General features: G+C 46.2%; 1 protein-coding gene across 2 annotated transcripts in view; it reads left to right on the top strand.

Moving 5' to 3' along the window:
- Positions 1 to 696: 696 nt before the first annotated feature.
- Positions 697 to 19,445, top strand: part of C2CD2 (C2 calcium dependent domain containing 2) — a 33,455-nt gene continuing 14,706 nt past the window's right edge. Inside the window, exons 1-6 of one of the 2 annotated variants that reach the window (XM_077781694.1) lie at positions 697 to 1,053; positions 2,803 to 2,901; positions 11,962 to 12,081; positions 12,410 to 12,511; positions 15,512 to 15,634; positions 16,150 to 16,270. In XM_077781694.1, the coding sequence (XP_077637820.1) occupies positions 775 to 1,053; positions 2,803 to 2,901; positions 11,962 to 12,081; positions 12,410 to 12,511; positions 15,512 to 15,634; positions 16,150 to 16,270 (844 nt within the window). In that variant the 5' untranslated portion in view covers positions 697 to 774. The remainder of the gene's footprint in view (positions 1,054 to 2,802; positions 2,902 to 11,961; positions 12,082 to 12,409; positions 12,512 to 15,511; positions 15,635 to 16,149; positions 16,271 to 19,445) is intronic. The other variant, XM_021540343.3, reaches the window with a different exon arrangement.

Here is a 19,445-nt window from a genome sequence, read left to right on the forward strand (position 1 = left end):
ATGACCATCTTTCATAACTTCATCAAGGGCTGTTTTTAGCACGTGGGTTGGGAAAAATAATCGGGCGAAGACCTTTGGCTGGGATGCGCCACAGGTAAAGAGAGGCAGTATGAAACAAACAGAGCAGGCACCTGCCTCATACCCACACCCAGCCCCTCTAGCTCTGGGAAACCGTGTCCCCCCTTCCCTCGGAGGAACCGCACACCCACTCCAAGCCCTTCCACCCCACCACCCCAAGTCCCTTTACCCCGAGCTCCTCCACCTTCGGGAACTCACCCCGCCAGCAGCACGGGACGCTCATCCCAAACCCCTCTTACCTAAGGAACGCCAGGCGCCCACCTCAAGCTCTGGACCACGCTGCCCATCACCTCACGACGCGGGACATGGCGGGGTCCCTCACGCTCCGGGGCCGAACCTGAGGCCGGGGTCGGGCCGCCCTCACGTCCCGGGGCCGGGCCTGAGGCCGGGATCCCCTCACGCTCCGGGGCCGGGCCGCCCTCACGCTCCGGGGCCGAGCCTGCGGCCGGGCCTCCCCTCACCGCCCCGGGGCCGGGCCTGCGGCCGGGGCCGGGCCCCTCTCGCCGCCCTGGGGGCGGCGAGAGGGGCCTGGCCCCGTCCGCAGGCCCGGCCCCGGGGCGGGGATTGCTCCTCGGGCAGGCGGGGCAGCAGCAGCAGCGGTCCCGGCCCGGCTCCGTTGCGGAGCGGGCGCCGCGGCCGGCGCTCCCCGCGGGCGGGCTGGCCTGGGAAAGCTTCGGAGCCGCATTATGGTCAGGCATGGCGTGGCTGGCGGGCGGGCTGTCCGAGCTGCGCTGGGCAGCGCTGGTCGCCCTGTTCGTGGCGGCGGTGGCCACGCTGGCCGCGTACCTGGTGCAGTACGCGCTGCTGGCGCTGCGGAGGGGCCGCCCGCCGCCGGTTGTTGCTGCCGCCGCCGAGCCGGTGCGGCGGGATGAGATGCTGGAGGAGGGAGGGTCGGTGCTGGCCTGGGCGCTGTCGAGGGGCAGCTGGAGGCGGCAGTGGCGGAGGGCCTGGCTGGCGGCGCTCCGAGCCGAGGCGGTGAGTGCCGGGGTGGAGGGAAGGGAAGGGAGCGGGGATGCGGCTCCGGGGATGTGCCGGGTGTGTTGGCGACACTCAGTGTGCGCGTTTGTGTTTTTACACGTTTTTACGCGTTGGCACGTGTGCGTTCGGTGGCTGCTTGGCAGGGGGGGAGCAGGAGGGAGCCGGCAGGGAGCGGGCGCGGTGTGAGCAGGGAAGGATGGGGAGGAAGGAAAGCCCCGACCCCCGCAGCCGCTGGCGGGGGTTCGCTCGGCCGATAACATTGTTCGGGCGTGGGGAGGAGGAAACAATGGAAACTTCCTGGCCTCGGCCTTCGGCAAATAATTCCCAGAGCTGGGCTTCCCCCTGCATGCCTCAGGCCCTGCTGTGTGTGCTGTAACTCCAAAGCTGGTGGCCTCCGAGCCCGCTGGATGGTGGATGGGATGCTCAGGGTTCGGTGGGTTTGCCTGTAAGCCGGCTCGGGGAGGATGCACGAAACGTGGTGTTTCTTATCATCCCAACCTGCCCTTCCTGGAAAAGGCGCGGTGTGGCATCCTTCGGGTCGGAGTGTAATGGTATGCCCGCTGAGGTGAGGCTGTGGCAAGCTGATTTCCTTGTCCTGAGGACTTAACCCTTGTCGTGTCAGTGCAAAATGCTGAGGATAAACTCTAGGAAGTGGCATGTCCCCAGGTCTCGGAATTTGTGCGTGCCTCAGACCTAAGAGGTTCCTTCTTACATGTCACGGAGCAGGCTGGGGAAGAAGGAAGAGTGGGGCAACATGTGCGTGTGAAAGATAAGGAATAAAAAAATAACACTTCCCAAGTGTCATTGTAATTTGGGCAGCAGAAAAAAATATTTTGTGCACCCTTTCAAATTGTGCAGTGCTGTTAAGAGTGGGTTGTGCTAAGAAATGAAGGTTGGTTTGGAATGTGGAAGAGAAGGGTCCAGACAGCTTGAGCACAGGTGCTGGGAACTGAAAGTAACCAGACACAAGTGTCCCTGAGCAGAGGACAAAGCCCCTTGGACAGGGACACGCACACCCTCCCTGCCCAGGTGAGCTCCAGCCCGGAGTTCAGCGCCTGGCACTGCAGCGTGGCGTTGCTCCCGCTGTCAGCCTCCCAAAACAATGACAGCAGCACGAAGCTAATGAAATTCCTGCGTGCAAAACAACCTCGGGTGATGAGGGAAGCGAGGCTGAGTGCGCCGTGTGGGTAGCAGGTGAAGAATGCGGCGCTGATGCTTCTGAAAGTATGACCTCAGTGCCCAAGGGCTGCCTTGCCTTGCTGTCTGTGTGAAGACTGAGTGGCTGTCATCACTCTCTGCCTTCACTGATGAGGAGGGCTGGGCAGGGGAAGGCTTCTTTCCTCACCTCTGCAAGATGACATTTGGGGTTTCTGAGTTTTGGAATAGCCTACTGCAGCCGTATTAGTGGGCCAAACCAAACGCACCTTTTCACACTGCAGCACTGATAAATCTTTGCTGAAGAACAGCAGTTTTGCTGGACCCTGTTGTTCATGGGCTTGGCTCTGCACTGTGTACCTTGATATTCCACTACAGGGAGAGATGAATTATGATTAGGCCCATAGTTATGTCCTAAGTATATGTTTTCAGGCTCTACCCTGTGTTACGTAGTGAGGTGTCATGCAATTAATACATGGAAGTTTTGACATGCATTTGCAATTCCAGGAACTTGACTGGTAGTGCATTTTTATCACTTGTTTTCAAATCATAGGTTCATCACCTAACAATGCTTCTTTTTTTTCTCGTTAGGATTCTCAGTTGCTCACGTTTGAGGAAGATGACCCAGCAGAACCACTTGAGCTAGCAGTTAAAGAAGTTACCAGTATTGTAAAGTCAGCTGGAGAGAAGGTAAACTTTGGATTTGTTGCCTTTCTGTGTACTTTGGGTCAGGAAATGTTTTATTAGTATTAGTGGAAGATTTATTTGTCAGAAGATCCGTACTCTTGACCTGTGTTTGTCGAGGCAGGTAAGAGGCTGCCTCTCTAAAGAACCTGTGCAAACTCTCTGTGTTGATTCACTTCTTTTGCATCTTGTGAGCGGAACGTGCTCCAGGGCTTCCACCAAATGCACAATAACCAGGGGTATGCCAAGTTTATAGCTACGCCCTCCGTGAGCTCATGGAGCAGCCCTCTCCTCCACCTCCACAGTCCTGATGATGTTTCCCCATCCTATTGCTGAAGTGTGCAGTGGGAACTTCATTGAGAAGAAGGAAATTTCTCTCCTGGGACTGGCAAACATCTTTGTCTGCCTCTGATGACAGGTTTGCTTCCTAAGTGGGAGCTGAGTAAGGATCAGCTAAAGGAACAGGTGCAGAGTCCTGAGGGTGAAGTCTTGTATTCAGTGAGGAGCAAGTGATTTCTTTCCTCCTCTCCCACTGAAAATACTGGGAGGCGGTTCAGTGTCTGTGAAATTAAAATAAGGCAGAACGTGGCTCTTGGAACAGTAAAAATGCTTCTAAAAGGGAAAAAAAAAATCTATGTATGTTTATTAGCAATGACAGCTCCTGCATTTTTGTCCTAGTGACTGTAAGTACTGGTTACATTAGGCACCTGCATCAAATTAGCCTAATGCTGTTCTTTTAGTTTTGCTTTGTTGTTTTGCTTTGCTCATCTGATTTAGATGCTAAGCAGCTCCACTATGATTCCTTTGAAAACTATGCATGCTTATCTGCCTGATACACGACTTAGAGGCACACCCTGACTGGTGGCAGCTGGGGATTGTTAACATGTAAAAAGCTGTTTGTGTACTTACGTTCTCCCTTTTCTAACAAATTTATTTCAGTACTTGTGGTCCCTGCCCCAGCAGTGGGGCTGGAGAGACTGGACTTGGTAGGGTTGTAGGGTTGGCACAAGTGTTCCTCTGTGCCGCTGGAAGATGCCACGATGGGGAATTGTAAGGAGAGGGCACTGCCAGGTCTGGAAGTGATGTGCTGTGTCATGTGTGAAGCCAGGACCCCGGGGAGAGCTGCTGCAAATAACAGCACAAAAAAATGGTGTCTTGCAGTGCAGTGTCTAAAATGTTGCTGGGAGGGACAGGCAGGGCTGGGTTGAGCCATTCCAGCATCTTAATCGAGGTGTTACAGTGCAGACAGAAGTCTAATGTGGTTTCAAAACAGCTTAGTCGAATATAAGCACATTTTAAAATTTATTGGGATAAAACAGGTTTGTTCTCATACACTGGATTCTTCTGAACTCTGCCAAAACCCATTTCAATGGTCTTGTGCACAGCTGCTGGAAAAAGTTCTCTGCATCATTCTTACTCCTTCACTTAAGGAATAACCCAAATATTTATTTGAGTTACAGGGTATAATAACCCTAGGGTGGCAGTCTGGTAGCTACTTTTCCTTCTTTAAATGCATACCTTTCTCTAAACACCTCAGGAATTCTCTTACATGATAATTGTGTCTTATATTTCCTGAGGTAATACCAGGGGTGTTTGGTTTTTTTTTTTGTTTTTTTTTTTGGTGTTTTCTTTTTTCCCCACCCTCTTCAAGCTCTCAATGTTTGCACGTGAAATGGAAATCTCTCCCTGCAGCTTGCCCAAACTCCAAGTTCTGACAGAAGTTGGTGTGTGCTGCACAGTGCAGTGCTGCAGACATGGTTGGAATGCTGCTGCTTCTCAGCTTGGCCCAAGCTGTGGTGGCAGGAACAGAGCTGCTCTGTGGCTGGAGGTTACACCACACTGCCCCTTGATAAAGCCTCTATTTGTGTGTTGCCTTCACTCCAATTTTGGGCCAAAGCCTAAATATATAGAATGAAAGTGTCCTGTTTTCATTGTGTGGTATTGGTTGTTTTGTTTTAATAAAGTAAACATTAGAAATATTCTTAGTCTTGGCTTTTTCTGCCAGCCTTTCCATTAGTGCAGTCTATTTCCAGAGGACTTGAACTTCACAAGAGAAACAGCAGCAAAAAAGGCAACGAAAAAGAGGATTCTCTTGCTGAGGACTTGGCACAGAGGGTTTGGATGGAGCAGGCTGTGATAAAAGTCTCCCTTATTTTTCTGTTTCATGCTTAAATGGAAAGGGGTAAAATTCCTTCAGAGTTCCATTCCTTTAATGTCACTGCTGCACTCCTAACTGGGACCATTCCTGGTGTTTATTTCTGATTATTTTTGGTGGAGTGAACTACCCTGACCATGGTGTACAGTTTTGTTGTCTTTTAACTCCCCATTTTGCTTCAAAAGCCACCCCAGATCTTTGCTGCTTTAATGACTAGGGTTTTTTTACAAGCCTAGGTGGAATTACAGCCCATGGAGATTTTTTCCTTGGCTTTTTTTTTTTTTTTTTTTTTTGTGCACTAATATAATCCCTTCTTCTTAGTATGTTTACTCTTCTTTCATGGTGCTTGCTGTCAGTAAATGTATTATGAAGGGGTTATATTTCCTTCCAGCTTTTGTTCAGCTTGCCTGCATAAGTTGCTCCTTAAATCTCCTTTTACAATGCTGTCCTGAGTCTCTCCTATGCCCCCATTCTCAGCAGCAGCTCCAATTAAATCCATGTTTTTTAACTTGATGGCTGAAGGGCCACACAGCCCTACAGGTAAGGTCTCACAGTGCAAGGAGGCAGCTTCTTTTTGGCTCTGGAAGTAGTTTCCTGAGGGATTTTGTGCTCCAGTCTGCCTCTACTGTGGCTGCTTCATGCTGTGAGTGCCTTGCTGCATCAAGGTCTCTCTCCCTGTGGTACTGTCCTGAAAATGAACTGTTCTTTGTGTGAGCAGGAGATAATTCTTAACACACACACACACACACACACACACACACACACACACACACACACACACACACTCTACATATTTTGTATTGCATTCCTCTCCTCTGTTTCAAGGTCTTTCAGCTTTCCTGTGTGATGACCTAATCTTCCTTTTATGTTGCTGTTTCCTAGTTTGCTTTCCTGAGCATCACATTTTCTTTCAGGTTTCTCCTGAGGTATTTGGGACTTTAACTGTGCAGTGGGTTTGGGGCTCAAAGAATCTTTGGTAACCTGTTTCCAGCTTTCACCTCCCTGCTCATTGTACTGTCCTCTCCCTTTCAAACATCCCAGCCCACCTTAATGGGGGAGTGATGGAGTAAAAGCTTAATTGTTAGTTGGGTGAGCCTGCAGAAGTAAACAAGACAACATTAACATCTGACCTTCTTCAGAACTGAGTGCCTGGGCAGGGGTGGGGTTTGTTTGCTTCCCTGGAGGTGATCCTGGGCTTGGCTCTGTCTGTCTTCCTGCTGCTGCTGCAGATGTGTGTGGGCCACCTAAAGCCTTGTGCCACATCTGCCAGCTTGGCACAGGGATCAGGGAAGCCTTAGCACCCCGACACAGAGGAGCTGTTGTGGGGATCCAGGGCTTCCCTCTGGCTGCCCTGGCAGGTCTGGGACCCTGGCAGGGGTCAGGAACTCCCCTGGACAGAACCCCCAGAGACACTGTCTGTGATCTCTGTCCATGGAAAAGAGTTTTCAATCTTACAGGGTGAATTACCAGCTCTGATTGTTTGATATGAGTAATAATTAAGTGTGGCATGGGTGCAAAAGTAAAATTTTAGGATTCTAAATTAGGGGTCCAAAGGGGACAAGATGGAGGAGATTGGGTGTGCCTTGTCCTTTTTCTCCTTCTCCATGCCCTCCATGTCTCACTCTGGTGTTGGCATTTTTCTGTTGGTTCAGGCTGGGGACACACTGTCCAACGTAGGTGACAGATATTGGCACGTTCTTGTAAATCCAGCCCAGGGAGTTTCTGGTATTTAATGTTTGTCACATCCCACTGAGGGCAGAGCCCCACACGCTGCCCTGCAGGACAGAGCTGAGCAGGGCAGCAGAACATGTTAGAGATAAACAGAATAAACAACCTTGAAACCAGCACAGACCAATTATGGCTTCTTCTTTGGCAGCGGGGCTGAAAGACAAAGAATTTCTACAATATTGGAATCATCAATACCTCAGATTCTGACAAGTGTCTGCAGGTGAATTGCTGTCCAAGCTGCCACAGCACAAACTGGCAAACCTCTCCTGGAGTTTTCTGTCTCCTCTTGGTCTCTGTGTCTTCATCTTTCAGATGGTTTGGAAAGACTTGCATGATAGTGGGACCAAACTAGCAATGCTAGTTCTGGTATTGATTTATATTCTCCTTTCTGAACTATAAGTACTGCTTCCTGTCTTTGCTGTCTTTGATTTTCAATTGAACTTACTAGGTGGATTGAAAATTCTTCCTGTCCTGTCTCCTTTACTCCCTGCTTGTTCATTTCGTTCCCTCACTCCCCATTTTTTCCACCTATTTGAATTTGAATGTGTTGGTCTCAAAAGAGTGGATAAATTCACGTGTTTCATCAACTTCTGCTTTGTTTCTGTTGCTGACATGGAAACTCTCCTGCACTGAGTCCATCCCTCACCCTGCCTTCACCATGGTGTTTACCACCATTTGGAAAACTGGTCTGGGGTTTTCACTGTTTTTACAGGCAAATTCAGTTTGATACTGGCTCCTAAAAATCCACACCTGCCTGTGCCTGGGTTAGACATTGCATTTTCTCATCATCTCCTCTTTATTTGTCCTAGTCACTTGGTCAGCTGTTTGGGTAAAGAAGGAGTGGAGAAACGCCAGAAGAAATGAAGGGATTGGCTCTGATAACCAAGAAAATCATGTCATTCTTCTGAACAGCTGAGTGCTAATGACTGTCAAAAGGCAGAAGTTTTTGACTTGAAAAATTTTCTATGATGAGGTTTTCAGCCAAGCACACAAGCTGTCAGTGTGGCCATTGACAAGATAGGTTTTCCATGCCAAAAATAAAGAGCCTCCTCGTAGTAGAACCCTGTGAGACAGATGGGAAATTGTGAGGATTCTAAATCTCACAGTGAGATTTCACTGTGTGTCTGCCTCATGGTTTATTCTGATTCTCTAGTGAAAATGTTAAATATTTGTATTGCTTACATACTCCTGATTCTGTGCATACTACTGAGTACCCTCAAGTAACCTGCTCTTTCTGGAAGTAAACACCAAGTGCAATAAAATGAATTTCCTTCTAGAATGCAACAAAAGAGGCAATCAAGCCCCATAATGCTGGGGGTTTTACAAACATATGTGGTGTGGTCAGGGCCTGGGGAAGGTGAGGGAAATGTTCCCCATCAGGTCTGTCAGAACTTCCCCCTGAAGTCACAGCCAGGGAGGAGCCTGCTGCTGCACCTGGGGAGGGAAGAGTAAAGAAAAGGGAAATTGTAATGCGCAAATTAATGGGGTGCCAGTGCCAAAACTGAAACCTCCAGGCAAGAAGGCACCATGTGTGAGGAGCAGGGGCATCATGGTGCTTCTTGAGATGAAACAGCTTCTGCTGCTACTTCAGGAAGGAAAAAAACAGATTTTGAAACCTGTCCAGAGGAGCTGCAAAGGGAAAAGTCTGGATATAGAGGGGGAGGGCAAAGTGGGGGAAGGGTTTTAATAGCTGTGAGTACACAAGTTTGGACATTTTACTTTCTCAGAAAAATAGTCTTGTTCAACCCACAGTGCCTTTTCAGTCTCCTTTCTTTGTTTCTGTGGTTGCTTATCTGGAAGAGAATTGCTTTTGGGATAATTGTAGTCAGAGTTTTAGGTATGTGTGAGCAGGCTGTGTCACAGCATCTGCAGCTCGCTGGAGCTGAGTGCCAGCATTTTCTATATGGGGAACTGAGCCCAGCCAGGTCTGGGAGTTTTGGCCACTGCAGCTCATCGATCCTGAGGATGTCAGGCCAGGGATGAGGAAGGAGAGGCTGGAAACAGCAGGAATAACCCTGGCAGTGGGTGATGAAGCACCAGCTGTGCGTGGGGAGGGATAGCAGAGGACTGAGGAGGAGCAGGGACTCAAAGGTACCTGAGGAAGGGCTGAGAACTCCTTCCATGGGAGAACCCAAAGCACACGGAGAGAAAGGTGTTTGTGCCAAGGGAGGTGCTGGAGGGAGAAAATACCTTGATATTGGTTTCTTTGTGCTGCTACTTCACCTCACCCTATTTCTGCTAATTTAGGAGATGTGTCTTGCCCAGAGGTACGATCACAAGGAGGGGAGTGTGACCCCTCTGGGAGCTCAGAATCTGCTGCTCCCAGCTGCTGTGCAGGGCCTGGTTTTTAAAGAACAGTCTGTTATAAAAATGACAGGTTTTCTAGACTCTAAAACACAAAGAGTTGATAACTGGGGATGTCTCTGGTAAGGGGAGTGGGAGAGAGAACGAGGAATATAAATGAAATTGAAGGAGAACTCTCATCCTGTCAGTCCAGGTTCCTCTCTTTTCTTGTGGATACCTAGCCTTCCTTTTTCTCCCAGTGCCAACCAGAAGGGGCTGCTGTGCCTGGCCCTCCCTTCTCCAGCTCTTCATCTGTGCAGAGAAAATGAATTTGAGGCAGCAGGTTGGAACAAGGCAGGGGAAAAGGAGCAGAGCACAGGGAGGCTTCAGTGTTTTTCTTTGTGTGCCTGCCATGGGGGAAGTGGCCTACATATTTCTGCTTGGGTCTATCAAAATCACCTGCTACACTTCTAAAGGAATGTCACTCAGCAAGGGAAGCAGCAGTTGCAGTCTCTTTAATCATCTTTTCACCACTTGTGGCAGCATTGGAGATGAAAACTGAGTCTCTTTCTCTTCAAATTCTAGCCCAGATTTCTACTTTTCTCAGTATTCTCAATCCATCATCCATCCTGCTCCCAGAGCAAAGGGATTCACCTGACATAAATACGTATTATTTTCCTTTTACAAACATGGAACCAATCCTTTTGATGATTGGATTAAAAATTGACAGGTGGCTGTATGTGAGTACCACGATTTTTTTAGTGAAAGTGAGGGCAGAAAGGGAGTAGGACTTAGGAGATTGGCAGAAAATAAATTAATCAAGCAGACTAAAAGTCCAAACTTCACTGGTCTGGGCTTTGAAATGAATGGTAAAAATACATATAAAAAACTGATTTAGTGTCTCCTGACAAAATGCAGGAAGAAAAATGAAAGTTCTGCCACCTGCAGTGTCTGCTTCCATCCTTTACTTTGAATTAAACATGATTATAAAATAAGTGGCACAGGAACTCAGTTGCCAGCTCTCTGACCACACTTTTATTTCTTTTAAAAACATTAATCAACCATATACCTGGCAACCGTGGCTCTTGGACGTCCAGAAATTCCAGATGAATGGCTCTGCATTGCATGTACAGCAAGTCCAACTTGTTCTGAATGCATTGAACTTCATATGGATGTGTGGAAAAAACATGTACAGATGATAAAACACTGCATTTAGGATATGGAAGTGGCAGCAGTTTTTGCATCAGACCTGTCCTTTTTTCTCCTCTTTCCTCAAAAAAGAGGGAAGAACCTTTTCCCTTTCAAAGTCTTTAAAGAGTCACCGTGTCAATCCATTACTTTGAATGAAAGGAGTGATTCTGTTTTATCTCAGCTACGAGTAAAACAAGCAGCTGGGCTCTTTGTTCTCGTTAGTTATTAAAAATCCTTTCTATTTTACTATAATACTGGGTGTTGATGGTGTTTGTGTGGGATTAAGGTCAGAAATCACTTCTGAAGGAATCTGGACTTTGGGAAAGGGGAGAGGTGAGGTGAACTCATTTGTCCGCTTCTAAACTATAATTTGCAAAGATACAACCTGAAAAGGCAAATCTTACTGCTTGTGGGTGTGGTTGGGATTTTTATTTGTCATATCCACCTCTCCACCCCCTGCTCCTTTGTAATTAAATCTCTACCTTAATGGATGTACTCAGGCCCTTGAAAAAGCTCTGGCCATCCTTAAAATGTACCCCAGAGAGCCCAGGGAGATGAAATGTATTTAAGGAGAGACTGATAGGGATCTTCCAGGAGTTAGGTGATTCCTCTCAAAGCTTTCAGCTTCCATTCCAGTGCCCATAAGTGGAGCAGTGAGTGCACAACCACAATTTAATAGCACCACGCAGAGTTTTTGTCAGACAAACCTTGCAGGGAATTATTTGTCTGTGCATTGCATTGACCTGGTTCCCTCTGCCTGAGTCAATGAGGAGAGCCCAGCTGTCCTTCCCACAGTGGGGACAGGAACCACAGAGGGACAGGGACAAGCAGCTCTCCTCCACCAGCACATCTGTTTGCAAAACAAACATGCCTCTGTGGTGTGATGAATAATTTCTGACTTCTACCCCATGGGCTTTCCTCTGCTGCCAGGAGCCCTCCAGGAATTTCTGCACACTCCAGGAATTTTGCATGGCAGCTCCAGCAGCTCAGTTTGCAGAGGGGAGGGAGCAAAAGCTGCCCACTGTTTACAAGCTCAGTGTGACAATAAGTTGAATTACTGCTCCTGAAAGTGTAGTGCAGTCAAGTGGCACTCAGACTTTTCCCAGACATTTAGCTTTGTCACCACATTTCAGGCTTTCTTGGTTTGGTCAAAGGTTTGAATAAATTCTTAAAGGCTCCTGCTCCTTCTTGCCCACTGAGAGCTGCAATTACTCAGACAGAATCCTCTGCTGTAGCAGGAGGTTTATACCAAAGTTTCATGTTTGTAGGGTACCACTGAATTAAAGATTGTGCAAATCAGCTGTCCTGTTGTAGGCTACTTAGCTCAGAGTAGGAGAGGGAGAAGAACAAACATCTTTGCCCTCTTGGAGCTTTAATACCTAGATCTGTGAAATGGAAAGGAGGCTTGGTCAGGCAAGGAGTTACTTCTGAATTAGGTAATAATACCAAAGAAATTTTGGGAAACGCCATAATTTGCAGGTACTAGATTTCATGTACAGATTTGAACACTTGAACTATGTGCTTTTAGAAGAATGTGCAGAAGGAGGTGGGAACATGAATGAAATGACTTAAAAATTTCCTACCTGTGCAACTCAGCATAATTCTGCTAGATTAAATTCCTTTCTTAATTTCTTTCTAGCCTTCACCAGACCTTTTGAAGACTAATTTCTTTTTCCCTTCATTTCCTCTCATCTTTTTCCTTTCTCCAGGTGGTTTCTTGCAATGCTGTGGGAGATTCTGTGAAATTCCTCGTGGCTGTCTCAGCCTCTCCGCCCGCAGCTGCTGAAGCTCAGTCCTATTTTGTGAAGCTGTCCCCAGTCCACCTGCAGGTAAAGTCTTAAGTGTCGTTCTCTCTTCCCTTCCTTTTGTTTCCCCTCTGGGGCAAGTGATAAATACAGAAATTAAGCTGCCTCTTCAGGAGACTGGGGATAAATAACGTGTTGGGTAGACTGCTTGGATATCTAGAACAATTCCCTTTTTTAAGTGGCATGAACTCTCAAAGCTTAATCAACTTCTGCCTCCTTAGAGTGTTACTTTGAAGCTACCTGGTGAAACTGGTGTCATTCTTCCTGTGCTGAGCCTTTAACGTCGAGACTGACCTACAATTTCCTTACAGGACACCACAACACTCTGCAATAACTCTTTTCCTGTCCACAGCTTCAGCTGTATGTGAAAGACAAAGGAGATGATGTCAAAGTTGAGTGGTTCCTCATTAAAACCGATGAAATCAACTTTGAAATCCAGCCAGCAGTGCAGGAGGTCAGTCAGTAAGTTTTATTTGTTGTAATGGTAGAGCAGATGGGTCTCCATCCCCTTGGTCCAAAATGTGGTGTAAAACAGCTCCCATGGATCATCTATCAAACCCCTGCGCCTCTGAAATCCAGCAACACCTCTCAAGATCACTGAAACAAGTCTGTATTTGACAGACAAATCACTTTGCAAACATCTTTCATCCAAATTCAAGGTGTGAAAAATGTCTGTTGCTAAATATCTTCTCTCTGAACACTTCTAAAATAATTTAAAAACCCCCAGTTGTGGTGGTATTTTCATCAAAGCAATTAAAACATTGCTTCTTCCCTAATTTAAATCGGTTTTGAAATCTGGCAACCATAGATCAGGAATGGTTGTGAAAAATACAGTTATTTAAGGAAATTATGGATGATCTAAAAATATTTTGATGCTTTTGGAATTCCACGTGAGCTTTGTACATGAGCACTGGTTCATTGGGCCATCCCATGCAAGAGTTTCATCTTGGCTGGGATTCTCTTCTGTGTTTGACCCTTCCCAGTTTTTTATGTTTGGCACAAATATGATGATTTAACTGTTTCCTACAACTGTAGGGGAAGACTTGTTTGTGTTTTTTGAAGTTATTTTCTTGACTGAAGGCCTTGTTAAAAAATATTTTTATTGTAGAGCTGCTTCTAAAGACCTGTACTGAGAGGTACAGGTCATACTGTCACATACAGGTCATACTACAATCATAATAATTTATTACCACAGCTTTTATCTGTAAAAATGTGAAACTCATAACTAAAGACAGACAAGCCTTTTGAAGTGTGTTTTAATGTAGGTTTTACCATGCACATGTAGCATGGAAATGATGTTTATATGCTGGAGTGGGATGTTGATTGTCCACATTTGAACAGTCATTAACTATTAAATCCTTCCTGACAAGCACAGATGACTCTGGTGCAGACACTGGACTTCACAATCAGCTTTTTGCTATGTGCCCAACTCTAGCTTTGCAGAGTTGCACCTGTTCTGCTTTGCCTGCATTTTTAGAATGAGTTAAGTTCTTTATTCATTAGAGGGCTTTATTTTCACTTTGAAGTTTGTATTAGCCCTCATGGAAGGAGGAGAGGCAATAAACAAAGGGCTACAACCTGTGACCAAGCTACACCTGAGAAATTGCTTCAGCTCCTAAACTTCCAATGTCAGCTTTTGTGTCTTGTTTTCTTCCTCTTTAGAAGCAATACTGTGTGTACAAACAAATACCTCTAATTACTTGTGATTATCTGCACAGTGGTTTTGACATCACAAAGCTGGGTGTAATAACCCGTTTTCTCTTGGTAATGGCTGGGTGAACCTGAGCTGTGTTGGGCAACCTGGCTGACTGGTAGGGTTTGGATTTACACAATTTACATCATGTGCTGGTGTGCCCCAGGCTGGCTGTGGTGGACACCCCTAGCCCAGGTCAAACCCAAAGTGAAACCTGCTGTCTTTATCATTTGGAGGTGGCAGTGAAGCCATTATGGCTTTCCTTGTAGAGGGAGTTGTGCGGGAGAGTTACTTTGCAAAAAAAGGATGGCTAAAAATGAGGCAGAGCTGACAGGAGGCTCTTTAATCAGTCTCTCTTCCAAATAACTATGGAAACAGCAGCAAATACCTATGAACAGAAGTCCAGTGGCTGAAGTTTTTGTTGTTACTGTTAAATAACAGATGTCACATTAGGCTGATGGCAAAGCACGTGAGGCAACTAGGATTTTACAATTTAGGTAAGAGCAGGGCAGGGAAATTACCTCCAAAACAATGAAGACTAACCACAATTTCTCTGCTTATTTAAGTAAGTTAAGTAATGAAATTGCTGTTACTGAGGTTTTAAAAAGCCTAATTTACTGTGATCTTTGTTAAAGTGAATGAGTATTATCTGTTTGAGGCAGCAGATTTTTGTGGGACTGGCCAATGCTGTTTTGTGTTTTGAATATGTCATCAAAGGCCAGTTAAGTAAGAAGGCAGTACAACAGGAATCCTGTACACAGCATTCCTGGGATTTTTTTGTTTCTGTAACACCAGGGGAGCTGGGAAAGGGCTGTTAATCCCAATCTCTTCAAAATGTCCTGCAAGGTGCACATCAGTGAAGTCTCTCAGTGTGGTATCAGATAAGAAAAGATGGATGGGTCCTCTGTTTTTAGGTCAGATCTTTGTCTCCTACTTCAGTCTTTTCTTTAGAAAAGAAACCTTACTGGGATTTCAGAGCTGTTTGTTTTCAGACTGGTCTTTCTGGGACAGCTTGATTTAAAAATCTGTGCCCTGTAGGTACCTGAGCAGACAGAAATTCCTGAGGAGCTGTGCTGTGAAAAGCAGGCATTTTGCAGGAGCACAGGGAGGGCAGGGGCTGTTCAGTCTCTTCATACACCTTACAATTAATCATGTGAAGCTACCTGTGTGTACATAAAATCGGTGCTGTGTTCTGACCCCTCAGAGGTTGTGGTACTGAACACAGATGGCCGTGAGATTTTTTTATGGGTAAACTACAACTCTGTCCATACACTGCACTTTTCAGCAAGGTTGAAGACCTCCAGGAGATGCTGTAATATCTTTTTTCAGTGCAGCACAGGATTAGTTTCTTCTCAGCTGCTGCAAGCTGGCATAACTCCCATTAAATCAGTGGAATGGTGCAGATCTGCTTATCTGATGACCTGATCTGCTCTCTCAGGAGAGTACAGAGCAGTGCAAAATCTTTAAAACACCATCATAAAATAAAAACTGTTAAAGAAACTTGTGTTTTTGTAACTAACAGCTGTGCCTTCCTAACTCTCAGAACAGCATGAGTTTTCAGTGTTTAATTCTAGCTTTCCTTTAATGCATAATGAAGAAATTTAAGTAATTCTTTGCATGATCTGTTGTTGGCAAAAGAAACTATGTGTCTCTCTCTGACAAAGATAATGTTAGATGGCTTTGGTGGTCATAGATATGTACAAAATTAATTTTTGCCTCAACTTCTTCTGAGTTTTGAGAAGCCTGGTTGTTTCCTCATAGGAACAGGCAGCAGGGACATGTGCAATATCTGAAACGCTCAGAGATGTCTTGAAGAACCTCTTCAGCTCAGCTTCTCCATCTGTAGAGTTGAGTGTGAGGCCTGCAGATACAAAGGAGGTTCAGGTAAGGCTCATTGCTTCAAAATCTTTTGAGAAGTGTCCTTCTGCATAGTACTTTTATTCCATATTCATGGCTCACAGCTGAGTGAGTTTAACAGTGTTCAGTGACAAGAACCACCTGGGACACATGTTTAGAGCAGCACAGCCCCTGGCAGTGGAGGCTTTGTGGTCACACCTCCCCTGTGGTTTCAAAAGATATGCCAATTAAAGGCATACCTTTAATTGGTCATCTAGAGCAGGTTTATAACAAATGAAAAGAAATAGCCACTTTTAGGCTTTGTTTTGTCTTACCATCATATTCAGGCCTAATTGAACACCCTTTTTTCCTTGTTTTGACCACTCTCTCAGTTAGAAAATATTCTCAGCTATGTGTTTATTTTATACATGTCTGAAGTCATCTCTGGTGGCTCCGTTGTTGGTGTTCCATCCCAGCTCCCCTCTGCTTCCCTGTGCCAGCACGGCACAAGGATTTGATGCTGGCACGTGCACAGTACCCCTTGTCCTGGTTGCCTTTTGCAGAATGTACAGAACACGAGCCTCCTCCCTCAGGGCACGAGTCCTCCCAAGCCTCCCAGGGCTCACGACCTGAAGCTGCTGGTGAGGAACATCGCGGTGGAGCCGGGCGATCTCCGTGCTGCAGGTACCCCGGGGCTCAGCCTGGGTCAGGGTGGCTCCGTGTGGTGGAAAACTCCCTTCTCCAACCCATGCTTCCAAAGAAAGGCTCAGTATTCTCCTGATGTCCGGTCTCAAGGCAGTTTATTGCAAGTTATCTAAAAGATTTTCTTCTGGGGCTGCTGTGGTTTGCTCACAGCTCAGGCAGAGGCACACACACACCCTGACATCCTCTCTGACTCCCGACTGCTTCTTCTCTCCCACCCAGGGCTGCTGCTCTCTTTTATATGGTACATTACGTGTTACATGTTTACAGTTTTTCCCAATGCCTATTACCTATATTAAATGGTGCTTTTCTATCTTTTATATGGTACATCACGTGTTACATGTTTACAGTTTTTCCCCAATGCCTATTACCTATATTAAATGGTGCTTTTCTACTCTAAACCAATCTGTGAGTGCCAACGTCACCAAGAACATGGAGGTAAGGAAGGAGAAAGAGGCAGGACAGGGCAGGCCCAAATCCCTCCATCTTAAAACCTCTGACCCCCATGTACAAAACCAAAACTCCCCTGTACAGCACTCAAAAATTCTTCCCTCTACTTTGTAACTACTTCTACTATAATATCTAAACTTTTGTGACTTCTTGTTCTTCCTGCAAGGTTGGTAACTCATTCCATGGCTCAAACCCAAAATCACAGCTGTTTCCAGCTGCCTGCCAGGGTCTCAAATGCTTCTGACCTGGGCCCAGAACCTCCAAAAATGTCTGAGGGACATTTTGAGTTCTGACACCACTCCAGGCAGCCCTGGGCTTGGGTTTTTTTTATTTGCTTTCAGGTGAGGTGATGGTGGAAGTTCTGCGTTACAGCCTGCTCTCAAAAGAAGGTTTAAGAAGTTGCTGTATTCTGAGAAAGAGAATTCATAGACTCACAGAATATTTTGGGCTGGAAGGGACTTTAAAGCTCATCTCGTTCCACCCCGTGCAATGGGCAGTGACACCTTCCACTGTCCCAGGCTGCTCAAAGCCCCATCCGGCCTTGAGCATTCCCAGGGATGGGGCAGCCACAGCTGCTCTGGGCAACCTGTACCAGTGCTGACTAAATGTATATTTTAGTTTATTTGAGTATTTAAACATCTTGTTCTTCCTGTACAGAAATCCATCATTGCTGAAAACAGATTGAAATGACCACACGTATAAAGCTGGCTCATTATTTTTTGGCTTCTAGTTTTTAATTTCTAAAAGTTCTCACTTTAGCTGTACCCGAGATGAGGGGCTGAAATCCAACTCTCCATTAGCTGCTGGCAATGACATTGGCTTGATTCAATGGTACTTTATTTTTCTTGATTTTAGAGTGATTTGCAGATGTATCTCAAACTCTCCTCCTGTATTAGAAACTCCGGAAAGATTTTTCTTGTTGTTGTCAGGGACATTTTGCCCTAATTAAGTGCCTTTGCAGATAAAGAAAGAAGGTGCCTCTTGCAAGTGGAGAATGAAGCCAAAAAAGAGGTCACTGCCTAGTGCAGTTAGTGTTGGGTTTGGAAAGCAGCACCAGGCCTGTCTTGCAAGTGCTCAGACTTCTCCAAGTGCAGATTGAGGCACAGCTCAGATTCTCTCATCAGAAATACAGATTGGAGGCTGTCTATGGCCACTAAACAATTCTGTAACAGTATTTTTAATGGAAGCTTGTGGCTGCTAAATTGGGCAAGGCAGTAATTTTAGATAAATATATTCTGCTTGCTGTTCTCCTTCTTTTTCAGTTAGAGGTAATAGTTTTCTGCCCTAGAGTATTGCATAATGTTGCTTTGCTCATCCTGGTTGGAAGTGATCCCCCTAAAATTCTCTGCAGAGCATTTTTAAAAAAAAAAACAAATTATTTTTAAAGCAATTCTGGAACTCTTGGCTGTGAAATGTCCTTTGTCAATAAAATATGCTGGCAACTTCAACCCAGTTGAGTGGAAAGTGTCCCAGCCCATGGCAGGGGGTTTGGAATGAAATGATCTTTAGGATCTCTTCCAACCCAAACCATTCAATGATTTATTAGTACTCTACAATTTTGTAGTGCAGACTAAACTTTCCAAAAGATTGGGTCATTTTGCCTTGCTTTAAAAGTCATGAGATGAGATGAGATATCTTCGTGTGCATACAGTGCATAGAACAGAAGATTCACCTTCTGAAAATCTCTGCACCTTTCCAAAAAACGAGAGGAAAAAGAGACAATTTGTGTGCTCTGCTCTGGGAACACAGATGTTGGGAGGCAAAATCTCCATTTACCATTCTAACAGGAGATGGAGGGAATTTTGCAGCTCCTGGAGTGTAAATATTTGGAACTGAGGATGAGAAATAAAACTTCGTAATGGGGTTTAACTGGTACACTTGAAATCTAGTGGAAATCCTGCACAGTTGGAAGGGCGCTGGCTTCTGGGCATAACCTGCTGACTTTTAATTAATATTCCCTTCCCTTTTCCTGGCCTTTCCTTGCAATAATGAATTATCCTGTTGGAACCCAGGCTCCATGGGACTGTGCAATATTTCAGGGGGCTGGGGAGGGGCAGCTTGTCCATGCTGATGAAACCATGGCTGATTGGTGGATGCTGACAGGGCTTGTAGGAGCTCTGGCTCTCCTGTAGATATCTTAGTTCAGCTGGTGAATACCCAGTAGCAGAACTGGTCCCTGATTATGGGCTGTGCCTGTTTTTCTCTCCTTGGTTTGTGTATGTAAACAAAGGTCACCCCAGATTTTGTACTACATGCTCTACAGGGAATCACTTAGGGCAGAAGTGATTCCTGCTGCTAAGGAAAAAGCAGTTAATTGTTTACAGCAGGGTGTCCAGGGCAGAAAAGCTGCAATGCCCTGTTGGTTTGTGGCTCAGGTGTAGTTCCAGGCAGGGTGTGCAGGTCCCTGCCCTGGGCTGGGGACAGGGCAGCAGGGGCAGGCTCAGAGACACTTGGCTGGGGGAGCAGAAGCCAGCCCAGCTCCATGAGCTCAGGCTCAGCCCCTGTGAAAGCAGCTCAGCTGCCTCCTCTGGGGTCAGCTTGGATCCCAAATAAGCTGTGTGTGTGTACACAGTGCTTTGTCTCCTCTAATCGCCTTGCCAGGCCCAGGCTGCCTCTTTGCCTGAGATTGGGCTGATCCAGAGCCCAGAGCATCCCCAGAGAGCAGCTGAGAGCTGCTCATAGGAAATAATAGCAAATACAAACCCAG

The sequence above is a fragment of the Lonchura striata genome, chromosome 2, assembly GCF_046129695.1.
Source record: "Lonchura striata isolate bLonStr1 chromosome 2, bLonStr1.mat, whole genome shotgun sequence".
NCBI lineage: Eukaryota > Metazoa > Chordata > Aves > Passeriformes > Estrildidae > Lonchura > Lonchura striata.